The sequence below is a fragment of the Ovis aries genome, chromosome 14 (assembly GCF_016772045.2).
Source record: "Ovis aries strain OAR_USU_Benz2616 breed Rambouillet chromosome 14, ARS-UI_Ramb_v3.0, whole genome shotgun sequence".
Taxonomy (NCBI): domain Eukaryota; kingdom Metazoa; phylum Chordata; class Mammalia; order Artiodactyla; family Bovidae; genus Ovis; species Ovis aries.
Genome location: NC_056067.1, coordinates 36,210,391 through 36,225,711, shown reverse-complemented (window position 1 = coordinate 36,225,711; position 15,321 = coordinate 36,210,391). Strand labels below are relative to the sequence as shown.

The window sequence follows — 15,321 nt, the reverse complement described above, 5'->3', positions numbered from 1 at the left end:
ATGAACACAAGCCCTAGGAAAAAAATAAATCAAACTTAAAGGTAATTAAATATCCCAGTAATATCCCAATAAAATCTGTTTAAAAAAAAACCTGCTACTATTTTTAGGATTTTCAATTTTGAACTATAAAGTAAAATTACTGCATGATATAATATCTAATAGATTTAGTTGTGGGGTTTTTTTAAGTAGTTTATTTTTCCCTAACTCATTACAATATTTCATCTTTTCTTTCAAAAATCTTCCAGTCTTAAATGTTTAAGTCATATCAGGATTACATCATATTGGTGTTTAGCTCTTATCTAACCAGTTCTTTTAATTTGATCCATATGTAATTACTTGACTCATACTTTTAAAAGTATTTTAATGTAATCTCTTAACTCATACTTTTTGAAGTGTTTTAAAATTTTAATCCCGTTTTTATTACTCTTTTTTTCTAATTTGCCTATATTATTTTCCCTGTTTTATCTGATTTTCTACCATCTTATATTACATCTCTATAGGTATTTCAAGAATGACTTCTTATTGCTTATTTAACTTTGTATGTCAGTTTTTACATAGCAAACTATATATGCCAAAATCAACATTTTTTTTAATATAGAAAGTGTAAGAAACGGTACCTTTTTTTGTAGCTGAACATTTTTTTCCAGGCACAACAAAGAAAAATCCTAGCCTTAAAGCCTGAACACCGTTAAGTATAAAACACTTTATTTTTAAAAACATATATACGAACTACCTTCTTTTAGGAAAGTAGGAAAAATGCAAAAACAGAATCAAAAGGTAAAAATCTGCAGAATATACTTTTGTCCAGGACTTTTTCTATGCAAGCTATTTTTACTATAATTACAACAATGTCTTTTATTTACTTATTTTATTAGGAGTTTCAAATATAACTATGGGGTCATCAGAAACATTATTTTAATGGCTATGAATCATTATATTAACTAGCTAGACCGTTTTCCTACTGTTGGGCAACCACTACATTAAAACAGCAGTAGCAGAGCTATGTAGGGTGACAGATGCTAACTAGACTTATGGTGATCACTTCCCAATATATATAAATATCAAATCTTTGTTGTCAACTTGAAACTAATATATGTCAATTATATCTCAATTAAAAAGAGCAAAACCTAATTTCCTGTTCTTAAAAAGGAGACAGAGTAGAAAGGTCCATCACTGATATGTAAGATAAATACAAACAAACTGAATAGTAAAAAGATTTTGAAACTAAAGCTAAAAACTCAACTGTAGGTTTTCCAACTTTTGTTTCAAATCCCCCCCCACACACACAAAAACTTTAATTTGTAAAATCTATGTTCTTTAAAAAGCTTAACAAATTGTATGGTAACAACTAAATTCCCTCACTCTGGGCTATGCACACGTGTTTAGTTGCTAAGACATGTCAAGATTCTTGAGACCCAGTGGACTGTAGCCCACCAGGTTCCTCTATCCATGGGATTTCCCAGGCAAGAACACTGGAATAGTTGCCATCTCCTCCTCCAGGGGATCTTTCTGCATCTCCTATGTCTCCTGCACTGGCAAGTGGATTCTTTACCACTGAGCCACCTGGGAAACCCCACTCAAGACTGATTTTTTAGTTATCAGATGGAAATCTGGACTACTGATGTAAGCATACAATAAATATTACTAGACAATACTTCATATTATATATCATAGCAAGTCAGTACAGTTTAGTACTTAAGAGCACAGACTCTAAAGTGAGACTACTTGGGTTGGAATCTTGTCTCTACAACTTATCAGCTGTGTGATTCTCTAAGTTACTGAAACTCCCTGTGCCTCCTTAGCTTCCTCATCTGTGAAATGGTATAATAATAATGATCTCAAATAGCTGTTATGAGAGTTATTTGTAAAGTTCCTGGCACACAGTAAAAACTATGTAGATGACTGTTTAAATTTTTTAAATTTAGGTAACATTTACTGTATTTTGGGCTTCCCTGGTGGCTCAGAGGTTAAAGCGTCTGCCTGTAATGCAGGAGACCTGGGTTTGATCCCTGGGTCAGGAAGATCCCCTGAAGAAGGAAATGGCAACCCACTCCGGTATTCTTCACTCACTCACTCACTGTGTTTACTATGTGCCAGGCTAAATGCTTTACATGAATTTGCCTCAAATAATCTTAACAACACCTATGAAGATACTATTATTGTCCCCATTTAAAAAACAGAGAAAACTGAAGGACAGAAAGACTAAATGACTGAGCTGAGATCATACACAAATGTCAAACAAGGATCTGAACCTAAGTCTGACCACATAATCTACAAATCTAGCATAGATTTTCTTATACACTTGAAGCAATAGCCTCCTGCTAAATCTTGTTGAAATAAATTAGAATATGTATTTCCTGGAATAACAGAGTACTTTAAGAAGTAATATAAGAAATATCACTCTAATACAGAGGTATTTATACATGAAATGATCATGATGTCTGATATTTAATACAGCTTGAGGGAGGAGAGAGGATTAAGAAGAGTAGACATACTTTGATAATTGTTAAAGTCTGGTCATGGGTCTATGTGGATTCATCATTTTATTCTCTCCACTTTTGTATATTCTTTAAAACTTCCACAATAAAAGGTTGAAAATAGAATAGGGTACATAGATTAAACTCTTTTATCACACAAGCAAACAACTTTCTTTTGATACTTTGTATCAAAGATATAAAAGGACATGACAAACTTGATGCTTATATCTTTTACAATTTATATATAATCTGTAAAGGGTGATCTTACTTGAAATAAGTGAATATCCTCTCAACCAAAATGAAAAATTAGTAAAAGCATTTTGGTTAAACATATACATATTAAATTGCTGTTTGCATTTCAAAACATTTGCTTAAGTAATTTTTTCTTTCCTTTCTCCACCCTGATATCTCTGCAATTATAACACTCTAATTTGTTGCCCATATTTATACAGACAAATATGACTTTACAACATGGTCATAAATTGAACATTACAAATAACAACAGCAAATATGCTTCACTAAGAGACACTTCAGAAATTCCTTGCCTCAAATTGTAGTTGATTTCTATACTAATATATATCTATGAACTTTTATAAGTATAAATATAATAAATAATTCATTTGAGAACATTTTATATGTTTTAAATTACAGTTAAGACAACTTGGCTGATACTAAAGGAACAAATACACAACATTTATTAAGCCAGACACTATACTAAGTACTTTCATACACATTAGCTCACTAAATTTAAGAGATTATATACATTTTAATAAAAGAATACTAAGACTTAGATAAAATCACTTGCCCAAGGTCACAGAGCTAATTAAGTAGCTAAATGGTATTCAAATTTAAGCTTACATACAAAAGCCACTTTTTCCCTTGCTATTATTACCAGGCTACCATATGGGAGGCAAAAACCTACACTCAAGTCAAATTTAAATATTTAGGGCCTTTTTTAAGTGGACCATAAAATGCTTAAGTTACGGGTTACATATATATTACAGCGGCAGCTTGGTTTCGGGTAAAAAGTACCAACTACAACACAGAAGCACTGTTTACTTTGCCTCTGTATGACTCTCCCCCCTCCCCAAGTCTCTTAATTTCAACCTCAGGTTACTCATCATAAGAAAGTGAACATCTTTGCAGTCCAATTCCCAGGGTTACAAGATTCAAAAATGACACATATGTGAAATCACTTCAAAAACAAAACAAGTAGTCCCCCTTTTTTTTGTCTTAAAATGCTGAAGGCAACACAGAATAAAGTTTTCTAAAGTAATTGTCAGCTGTTTGTTCTACAGTCTATTAACATTTCCAGAACTTTCTAAAACCTTTTTTTCTAAGCATAACTCAATCATTAGCTCTATTACTTGGCTTTCCTCATCCTTCAAAATGATGCAACAGTAATGACATCAGTGCTTTTGTAATAAATAATATGCCATCCTGAAATGCTCAGCCTATAGAAGTTCTAACTTTTGACTTTTCAAACTAAACATGTGTTTGGTGTCACTCTTACTTATATTCATTACCTTACTTAATGTTAGAGCCTTTTTACTCTCAGTTTGCAAAAAACTTGAATCAAGATACGGAATTCTAAAGTAGAACACCCAACACATAATTTTTAACTTTTATGGGGTTTTTTCCCAAAGCTTCTCAAAACAGATACAATAGCTAACAAGGACATCAAACACAGCAATAAAATCCACTAAAAACATTCAGCTGCTCTAAAAGAAGGATCAGGCTCTTCAGGAGAAAACTACATTGTATGAGTTTGCAAAGTTTCTCATTTAAACTCCATTTCAGAGAAAGCCTTTGCATACTCACACAATATGCTTTAAAATGGCACTTTGCTGACCTTCCAATAGTCCAGCTCTATGAAAATTCTGTGATGGGTGTAACTTCAGAGAATCTGAAAAACACAAAAAGCATTAAGTACTTTTTATGTTGAATGACTAAAAAAAAAGCCAAGGATAGCATACATCTCTTATATAATTGTCACGTATTTTTAAGAGCTAAAGTCCGTATTTGTGAATATATTCTCTGCAAAGGAAGGCTGAATTGCCTCTACACTGGTCTTCATGCTAAACTCAGATTTTCATAAAGCATTTGTTTCACGGAAAATTATCTGATGATTACTGCACAAATGGTGTTAATGTCTTGACTATTTTTAACACCCAATTGTATCACATTAGCCCTCCTCTAAGGATCACCTCTAGATACCGTCTCTTCCTTCTGACACTCAAAATTACAATATTTTCAAGCTACTTCAGGTAATGTTGCCCAAAAAATATCCTCCAGGATGGTGATTGCCAACTAAAGTCATCAGAGCAACAACAAGACAATGGCTACAGTCACTAAGTAGGACTCTACAAACGTCAGTCTATAAAGTCCAGTACCTTCCAGAGTAAACCATCGCACTCGGATTCACTTAAGCGATTTAGATACAAGAAGGTGAGGCTGAAGCCGCCCTTTTTGGAGAAGGTGGGATCAGCGGGTGGCTACATCAAACCCCAAACCGAAGAAACCCTGAATTTCTCAGTAAACAGGGTTCACATTGGTATACATTTTTTTTTAATACGTCAAAATAAATAGCTAATACCCCGGTAATATCTTTTAGCCCGTCTCAATGGTTTAAAAAGTGAAGAGTGCAGTGAGAGAATTTTGGTTTGATGGCCCTTGCACACATTCTAACACATTCTTGTGTCCAGTATAGGAATTTAACCCCAGTAGAGATCAGCTCAAGTGTTAATATTTTATATCCCGGGAATCCCCTCCAAGCCTTAGCCAACAGAGTTTTAAAACTGGAAACTCTGTCCAATGCCCCCTCCCTGCAACAAGCCCCAGAACGGCAACGAAAGAGAAAATTCTCAAAGGACAGCGTTTGTGCCCTGAGCTGGTACCCCTGGGACAGGAGAGGAATAAAACTAATGCAGAGAGAGCACCCCTCTCTTTGTAAAACAGAGAGAGAAGTAAGTAATTAGAATGTCACAGAGGTGGAAAGAGAGAAAAAAGAAGAGAAAATTCGGGCTCTTTCCAGCAATAAGATGACGAGGAAAGAAGGACGCCTGGTCGAGGGGGGCCGTCCCAACAAGGGGAGGGAGTGGACTAGGCCGGAGAGAGAGGGGGGAGAACCACGGCGCACAAACAACCTGGAGGAGGAGGAAAATGGTGATACTGCACCCAGAACCAGCTCCAGGCTACACTGCCCCTTTGGGGGCAACTTTGCTGGGGAGGGTGGTCCTGGTAAGAAGAGCCACGGCGCCCGGATCGCGGCAGCTCCAGCGCGGGGCCCAGTCCTGGGTGATCCCCAAGCAGGGGAGGCCGGGGCCGGCCGCCCGGGGAGAGGGGAGAGGCCCGCCACCGAGGGGCGCTCAGAGCTACCGGGGGCCGCAGACCCGGGGGCCGACGGCATCTGGGCCCCGGGCGGCAGGCGGCTCCGCGGGGGAGGGGCCACCGCTCCTCTCGGGCCCCTTCCACCACCGCCCCCAGCCCCTCGGCCTCTCCTTACCACCCCCCCAAGACAGGCCGTTCCGGCGGAGGCTCGGCCGCCCCCCGACCGGGACCCCTCCGGTTCCCCCTAGGTCGGGCCTCCCCGCTTCCCCCACACACACCCCAGCCCCCAGCCTGACTCACCTCGTGAGTACAGGGACTTGGGCGACTCCAGGTCTAGGTCCGCGCTGAGCAATGAAATGAAGTCCGAGGGCATCGCAACTCGACCCAGCCCGGCCCGAGGGCAGCGGGAGGGGGGGAGCGGCGGTGGCGGCGGCACCTCCTCTCCGGGACCGTGGGCACCGAACCGGGGGCGGCAGGCGAGGGCGGCTGCCGCTGCCTCCTCCTCGAGGGCAGTGACTTCCACCGAGCCGACGAACCGAGGAAACAGCGGCGGGGTGGAGGGGGAACTCCACGGGGACTAACTCCCGGCGAGCCAGGAGGGGGGTTCAGGTCGGGGGAAAGGGAGGGGGAGAGCCAACGGGTCCGTTTCGTGCTTCTCCTCTGCGAAAACTGACGGTCGCCGCCACCGCCGCCGCCGCTGACAGGAATCTGAGCCCCGCCTCCCACGAGGCACTGCGCAGGCGCGGAGGGGGGCGGCCCAGGGCAGGGAACAGCCCAGGCGACTGCCGGAGGGCGGGGAGGCGCGCCACGGAACAGCATCAACAAGGGCTCCGCTTCCTGCTGCCGCGGCCCCGGGCTGCTGTTCATGAGCTGGGAAACGGCCCCGCCTGCCGAGAGGGAGGGAGGCTGGGAGGTGTCCGCGCCTGGGGCCCCGAGGAGGGAAAAGGTATTTGCACCGACCTGGTGGCGGCAAGCCGGAGGCGGCCGGCCCAGCTCCAAGCTGAGCTCAGGAGGACACAAACCTAGGGGAACCGAGGTGTCTCCGGGAAGAGGGGAGAGACCCCCCACTCCCCCAAAGCCGGGACATCCCGAGCGGGCAGGCGTGGGGTCTCAGAGGGGAATAGAGTTTCGTCCCTTGGAGTTACCACTCCTTTGGGGTTTTCATAGCAATGTCTGAATTGAGTTGGCCAAAGGACTATCAAACTCATTTCTTAATTAGGAAATGGAACCTCGAGTTATTGGTTTTTAAATTAAAGTACCTTCTCTCCCATCTTTACCCTTCCCCTTCTTTCTCTCCCCGCCCCCCGCACCCCCAACTATTAGAGGCTGAAAAAAAAAAAAAAAAGATTTGTCTCTCATTGTGCTGGGATCGCCGGGTGTTTTCAGAGTGGGAGATAAAAGTTAATTTAAAAACTGAGTCCTATGAGTCCACCTGACTGTTGTAGAGTGAAAAAAGCAAACTTAAAAACCATTCTTAGAGTTTTTCATTTTCTTTTTTTTAACCTGTGGACTAGACAAGAATGGAGAAGGGACACTTAATTGAGGTTTTGCTGTTCTATTCATGAGACCAAAAGTTTCCGTTGCAAAAACTGAAAAATCTCACATACACCGCAGACCGTTTCCTGACTAATAGACTTCTGAGAAATTTTTAATCCAGTTATTAAAAATCAATCATATCAACTGGAGTGCAGGGTATGCTACATAGGAAATAATTTTACTCTTGTGTGGAATAGTAATGCCAGCAGCCACTGGGGCAATATTTTTAAGGTATTTGAGTTGGTTTCGTTTCTATTATTCACAAAGATAGTTACAAATCATTAAAAAAATTGGTCTTTTATATATATATATACACACACATATATGTGTGTATACACATACATGCACACAGGATTTGTAGAACCTTTCCCCCAAGAATTTGAGCAATTCATCTGGACTTGGAGTGGTGGGGATAAGGGAGAAGCCCTAAGCAAAGGAGACCCCTGTGCAAGTGTCTTTGGGGTGGGGCCCTCTGCAAAGCTTTACCTGCAGACCAGGAATTTAACTTGTGTCACCAGAGTCTACCTATCTTTCCATCTTTACATCTGAGTCAGGTTGCCCAATTCTCTTCACTGCCTTCTGTGTAGTAATCAACCCTGTGAACATTGTCTTCCTGTCAGAGGTAAGAAAGCTTTTCAGAGCCACCCCAAGATGGCAAAGCAGAACCAGAAATTATTCTCAAACATACATCACTGCTGTACACTGTTGTAACAAGTCCCAACAGAAGTCCCTTCAAAATGGGCCAAAGTCCCATTCATTTGAGAGAAGATTCAGACCCCACATTGCCCAACAGGCCAAGGCTTAGGCCAAAGCTTTTGAATCTAAGTGGGTGTGAACACCTATTGGAGACCTCCCCACTCCATTAGTCCATACGTAATGTGAGAAGAGGAAATTCTGCAAGGTACCAGGCAGAACCCCAATACAAAAAAAAAAAAAAAAAGTTGAGTGAGTCACTCTGAGTTTATCCCTCTACCCCAGACCTATGTAATCATTCAACAAACTTAGGGTATAGGAAATCCCCATTGCTGTCCTGACCCTAGTTAACAAGTCAAGAATTGGCAAGGCCTCTTCCTTCCCCTTTCCCTTAACATATCTCTGCCCTTTTATGACTTTTTTCCTAGTACTTTGCTAAGCTTTGTTGTTTATGTTAATCAGATTTTCCCTGACTGAGTAAAAGCAAAGTGAATAAGGGTCCCCCAAAAAGTAACTTGACCTCAACTGACTTCCACGGATTCTTTGGGCTCAGGATCCACTCCATCAAGCCCTGCATCAAGCAGTGATTATATCTAAACAAACATTTGAAAACTCAGTGGTTAACTCCACCTCCCATCCTCTCACAGAGATACTTAAAAAACAAAAACGCTTAAATGGATAGTTTTCATGGTCATGCTTTGCAATACCATAGAGACGCAGATTTTCAATAACTAAAAGTACAGATTTACTAGTAAACGGTGTTTGCTCTGCTCTGATCACAAAAATACAATATGACCTTCCGAAAATTCAGGGTTACCAAAAATAATTATCTGATCATTGTGTTTTTAGTAAATTACACGCAGCGTCAAGTTCCAATGGTATTTCCTTTTCTGGTCATTAATATCTCATTTGCTTTCCCTTTTATATGATATTTGAAATAGTCTTATTTTATATTTTAAAACCCACTCTATTACTAGAACATATTAGCACCCCCTTGGTGGTTCAGACTATAAAGAATATGCCTGCAATGCAGGAGACCCGGCTTCAATCCCTGGGTCGGGAAGATCCCCTGGAGAAGGAAATGGCAACCCACTCCAGTATTCTTGCCTGGAGAATTCCATGGACAGTGGAGCCTGGTGGGCTATAGTCTATGGGGTTGCAAAGAACTGGACACAACTGAGTGACTAACGCTTTCACCAGAACAAACTTCTTCATAAAACCTTTTCTATGCACAATATGAAGTAAAACTTTAAGCATATAAAATATGGAAATTTCCTTTCACTGGAAATTACAATAGAATCATGGGACAAAACATAAAGACGACTTAATAGTTTGTAGAATTTCTTTACATTACTTCCCAATTGTTATATCATATTCCCTAGTTATTTGATTAAGATGTTCCCAGAAGCCCAGATTCAACCAGAAGGTTGTATAGATTATGCAACAGAGTGGCAGTTCTTACACTGACGGTGTGTTCTTTAACCCCTCCTGGATCTGTTTAGGCACCTTAGTGAATAGCTGGATCTGCTCTCACTGAAAGAGGTTCAAATATCAACCACTGAAAAGGAATTAAATAAACTCATACAGAATAGAGGCATGTGTTGTCACAAGATCTTCAGAATTTTCGTCATCCTAATACAATTAAGGCTTTTAAAATAATTTTAGTCACATGTATATTGTAGTGAACCTGCTAAACAAACACAAAACCTGAAAGGAAAATTTCCAGAGCAATTCAAGAAACAGACAAAAAAAAGTTTAGACCGCAAATTATCTTTGCCCCACCTTGGGAGCACTCCTTCATAATAATGGAGAATTGATAGTGGTGGGAAATAGCAGTGACAGCATTTGTGCTGAAACTGTAACCAAATTCTTATTTGACGATGTTTATGCATCAATTTTCCCCCCAGAACATGTTCTAGCAAATATTTCTGAAGGCGAAATTTGTTTCGATACTTTTGCCATGGAGTTTAGAATATTTCTAATTTCGCTTCTGACGTCTTTCAGAGTGCACCTAAATCTGATAATCAGGCATCTCATTCACTTTGATGAAGTACTTTGGCATTTTATGAGTTGCTCGGTCTGGGTCAGAGTTTTCATTTGAAGACCCATGGAGACAAAAGTCTCTCAAGATTTAGAATGGTTGCAAGTCCTGAGATATAGTGCAATCAGTTTGAATCCAGAGGATTTAGCAGTGAGGAAAGAGGTAAATGCCAGAGGAATTCAACGGGTAGATCAGGGAGGAGTAACTTAAGTGGGAAAATAGAAATTCTTGAGCCGCATCCCAAGGGTAGTCAGGTTAGACTTAGGCAAACTGCTCAAGTCCTTATTCACATTGGCCTTGATATGACCACCAATCTTTAACATGGTGCTGTTTCCACATCTAATTATAATATATATTGAGTCTAGCAGCCCCACCTTGGCTGTGACATTAATTTGACCAAAAGTACAAATTAGAAGTGGTTTTACAATCTCCTATTTCCCTCTCTCAATTCATGGAGTTTTAACCTGAGGTCCCTTGGTTTTCTTCAAGACATCTCCTTAAACTTGTACACAAATTTTTCTAAGGGTGTACCTACATATCTCTCTCTCTCTTTAGGAGGAAAGTCTTTAACTTTCTATGTTTTTGGAAAGAGAAATATACTTAACCTGGAGAAAATGAAAATGAAAAACCATTCTTCCATATGAATACTATCTATTCTTATGTATTTCCACAAATGGGCTCTGGGAACTATGCTAAGAACAAGAAACATGAAGATTTTTACAAAGATGAATATGAGAAATGTGTGCGTGTGTGTGTGTGTGTGCGTGCTTAGTGGCTCACTCATGTCTGACTCTTTGCAACCCCATGGACTGTAGCCCACCAGGCTCCTCTGTCCATGGGGATTCTCCGGGCAAGAATACTGGAGTGGGTTGCCCTCCTCCAGGGGATCTTCCCAATTTGGGGATCAAACCCAGGTCTCCCTCATTGCAGGTGGATTCTTTACTGTCTGAGCCACTAGGGAAGCCCTATGAGAAATTCTGTCTAATGGAGGAGCTGACCTGCAAACAAGCTCACACTGTGACAGGTGCTAAGCTAGGATTCTGTACAGGTACCTAGAAATGATTTATCCTTTTTACTTTCTTAGCTGATAGAGGGGACGAAGAAGGAATACCACCTGTCATTCTTTCTCTTCCCCCTACTATCCTCCACAGCTGATATCTCTTCACTCCAACCCTAATTTTGTAAAGTGGTTAAAAGAGGCTAGATCATTGCTGAGCAAAGTTCTAACATACCAATGTTTATATTGTGATGCATCACAGCTATTTTGTGTTGATACAAGTATTCCAAGAAATACCTGGGCTTCACTGGACTTTATCAGTAGATGGTCAAAGAAGCAGAGTATTTTTCTTAGCTTTGCTGAGGATTGTGACTAAATACTTAGGTTAAGGATGCACTGACAAAATAGTTGAAATGGTTATCCACATCAAAGCTCCAGAATTGAAGGGCCAAGCTGAAGTTATAAGATAAACAAGACGGCTTTGGAAATAACATATTCCACCTGAGAAAAATGTCTTTCAGCTGAATAAAGAAATGTGGACTGCTCCAGACATGGGGAAGTGACACAAAGGGGTCTACCAACAGGTGTTAGAATCTAATTATAAATATGAGGCTTAGAGAGAATATTCAGTTTCTCTACCTGCACAAATTCTACTCATCCTTCAAAGTCCAGCTCAGATATTAGTTCATCTATGAATCCATCCTGAGCCATTTCAAGCAATATTAATTTTTCTCCCCTCTGGGTTCCCATAGCATTTTGTTCAAACTGTAGTACAGCAATTAACACAGTGAATTACATTTCATGGGTCTCTCTCTAGTATGTTGTGAACACTGCTTGTACAGTCTCTAAGATCAAAATAGATAAAACACATCCTTGCCTTAAATAACTTATAATTGACTGTGAACGCATTATTTAGTACCAAGACAAAATGAAACAAACTCTCTAATAAGCCATTTATAGATATTTTAATAGGAATTTGATGCTGAGTACAGAGATGGATAGAATGAAAGGAGAAACAAAAGAAGAAAGAAAAGGACAGGGGTGAAAGGCCTTACACGTTATGCCAAATATTTTGTTCTTTATCCTATAGGTACTGGGGAACCACTGAAGGCTTTTTGAGGGGGGAGATGACCTGCCCAGAGTTGTATTTTAAGAACGTAACAGAGGCAGCAGTGCAGAGAGTAAATTGGCAGCTGAGAGGCTGGAAAGAGAACCCAGCCAAGACGAATAAGGCCTGAAAAAGAAGAGCCTGAAAAAAATGGAAGGAAGGCTTTGTGTACAAACTATGAAAGTAGAATCAGAACAACTCAAAAATGCTTAAAGGATGAGTGAGGGAGACAGAAAAGTCTGAGGATATTCAACAAAAGAAGACAATGGGACAAAGGTTTGAAATATCCACCAAGAGTTTCATCGTTGCAACCCAAGAGCTTAACCTATCAAAATAATAATATTTAATGGAGATACAAACACCACTAAATGTGAACTACCCTCAAGAGACTTTACACTTTGTTATCCAGAGCAGCAAAAACTCTAACCAGAAAAGAAACTATCCTATATTTACTTCTTACCAATAGGAAATCCAAGTAAACACAATTTGCTGAAACTCAGTAAAGGAGTGAACTGGTAAGAAACAATATCTATATGAACTTGCATTCCCGATTTTCACTCTAAACATACATCAGCATTAACACAGAAGCCTTTAAATGCTCACCTTCAGAGTAGCTATGTTTGGAAGAATTTCAAGAATCCTAGGGCTTCCCTAGTGGCTTAGTGGTAAAGAATCCACCTACCAGTGTGGAAGATCCGGGTTCGATTTCTGATCTGGGAGGATCCCACCTGCTGTGGAGCAACTAAGCCCTTGCGCCACAACCACTGAAGCCTGTGCTCCACAAGAAAAGCCGCTGCAATGAGAAGCCCTTGCACCACAACTAGAGAGCAGAGAAAAAGAAGACCCAGCACAGTCATAAAGAAATAAATAAAATTATTACTTAGAAAAAGAATCCTAAAGGCCAACAATTTGGAAAAAAAAAAAGGAAATAAACAAAAAGGCTTGTAGAAATAAAAAGCAACCACGATGTTTTTAAAGATCAGTTTGCAAACATTCCTTTCATGGAAGAGTTGGGTAATAATGGACTTAAGGTTTACTCTGTAAGGTCTGGACCAAGACAAAAGCATTTAAAAGTCAGGTACAAAAGAAGGTGCGGGAACTCTGAACCTAGCCCTGACTGCCTGAACTGGAGCCCTAAGGAACAAACAGATCGTCTGCCCTTCATAGTTATCAAGTAAGTATCCTTTTGAGGGTGCAGGAGGGGGAAATTCAGAAAGAGAAAAACATGAGAGAAAAACCCATGGAGAGGTGATCCCTCCAGAATGAAAAGGGAAGATGTAATTTTTATTACTGCTCTTGAGCAGATTCACCCTAAGGTCCAAATCTGACTTTGTCTTCAGAGCTGGGGGCAATCTTTTGAGTTCTAATTGCTTCTAGATAGACTCGGTATCTTCCTCTTCAGGGTTCACATGTATATCAGTGGCCAAAAACTGCCTAAGCAGCATGTGATCACATGATCCAAGGGCACATGGCACAGACCTGTATTTCTCATGGATGTCACATATGCCTATTTAAGTCTAGCAGAAGGTATCTGAAGAAGTGGCGAGTAAACTGAATTGGAACCAGGGCTCCTCTAAGTCCTAATTCTCAGCACATACTAAGCCGAAGATGCGCCCTTTTGGAGTGCCTAGCAGGCAGTCACACACCTCCTGAGTGGGGTGACCTTCCTCCGTGGAGGAGTTTCGGCTTGCCCGCTTGACTTAATCGTGGGTGGGGTCAGGCTGGAGCAGCTGGCATCACCTTGCCACACAGAGGAAAAGAGCCTGTCTGAGGTGGAGGGAACAGAGAAAGGGTTGCCAAGAAGTGGAGAGAGGGGGAACAAAACACAACCCAAAAAAGTCATTTGAGTTTCTGGAGGAAGCCACGCCTGACCTCAATGATTTGAACTGATTAATCCGTTTTTAAAGGGTTTTTTCCATGGGAGATATGGCACTGGGTATTCAGTCACTTTAAAGACAGAAAGTCTTAACTGATACACTCTGTCCAGGGTTATGGAACTTTCTTGGGCCTTTGTCTCCTCTCTCTGAAATAAGTGGGTCAGATGATTTATCAGGCAGGCATTGTGTTTAGATGCTAGAACCATGCTGTACAGGGCCACTCAAGACAGATGGGTCATGGTGGAGAGTTCTGACAAAACATGGTCCACTGGAGAAGGGAGTGGCAAACCACTCCAGTATCCTTGCCTCCAGAATCCCATGAACAGTGTGAAGAGGCAAAAAGAGAGGATACTGGAAGATGAGCCACCCTAGTCAAAACGTGTCCGATATGCTTCTGGGGAAGAGCAGAGAAATTGCTCCACAAAGAATGAAGAGACTGGGCCAAAGCGGAAACAACATTCAGTTGTGGGTGTGTCTGGTGGTGAAAGTAAAGTCTGATGCTGTAAAGAACAATATTGCATAGGAACCTGGTATGTCAGGTCCATGAATCAAGGTAAATTGGACATGGTCAGGTAGGAGATGGCAAGAGTGAACATCGACCTCTTAGGAATTAATAAACTAAAATGGATGGGAACAGAAAAATTTAATTCAGATGACCATTATATCTACTTCTATGGGCAAGGATACCTTAGAAGAAATGGAGTAGCCCTTACAGGCAACAAAAGAGTCTAAAATGCAGTATCTAGATGCAATCTCGAAAATGACAGAATTATCTTGGTTCACTTCGAAGGCAAACCATTCAGTATCACAGTAATCCAAGTCTATGCCCCAAGCACTGATGCCGAAGAAGCTGAACAGTTCTATGAAGACCTACAAGACCTTCTAGAACTAACACCCCCAAAAGATGTCCTTTTCATCACAGGGGGCTGGAATGCGAAAGGAAGTCAAGAGATGACAGGCAGGAGTGACAGGCAGGTTTGGCCCTGGAGTATAAAAGGAAGCAGGGCAAAGGTTAACAGTTTTTCCAAGGGAACTCACTGATCATAGCAAACACTCTCTTCCAAAAACACAAGAGATGACTTCTACACATGGACATCACAAAGTGGTCAACTCTGAAATCAGACTGAATATACTCTTTGTAGCCAAAGATGGAGAAGTTCGATACAAACAGAAAAAACAAGACCTAGAGCTGACTGTGGCTCAGATCATGAGCTCCTCATTGCAAAATTCAGACCTACACTGAAGAAAGTAGGGAAAACCAC

At 40.9% G+C, this 15,321-nt stretch overlaps 1 protein-coding gene across 18 annotated transcripts in view; it reads right to left on the bottom strand.

Annotated features, from left to right (window-relative positions):
• Positions 1–15,321, bottom strand: part of NFAT5 (nuclear factor of activated T cells 5) — a 185,602-nt gene that overhangs the window by 108,326 nt on the left and 61,955 nt on the right. For 8 of the 18 annotated variants that reach the window (XM_042231860.2, XM_042231866.2, XM_042231859.2 and 5 more), the window contains exons 1-2: positions 6,108–6,203; positions 4,299–4,383 (exon numbers count right to left, since the gene is read on the bottom strand). The exons of 1 other annotated variant lie outside the window; for it this stretch is intronic. Coding sequence is in view for 3 of the 17 variants with exons in the window: in XM_027978128.2 (XP_027833929.2) it covers positions 4,330–4,383; positions 6,108–6,180 (127 nt within the window). In the remaining 14 variants the exon portion in view is untranslated. Of the gene's footprint in view, positions 1–4,298; positions 4,384–6,107; positions 6,479–15,321 lie in introns of those variants that run through there. 9 more of the 18 variants (XM_060398439.1, XM_060398437.1, XM_060398441.1 and 6 more) reach the window with 3 other exon arrangements.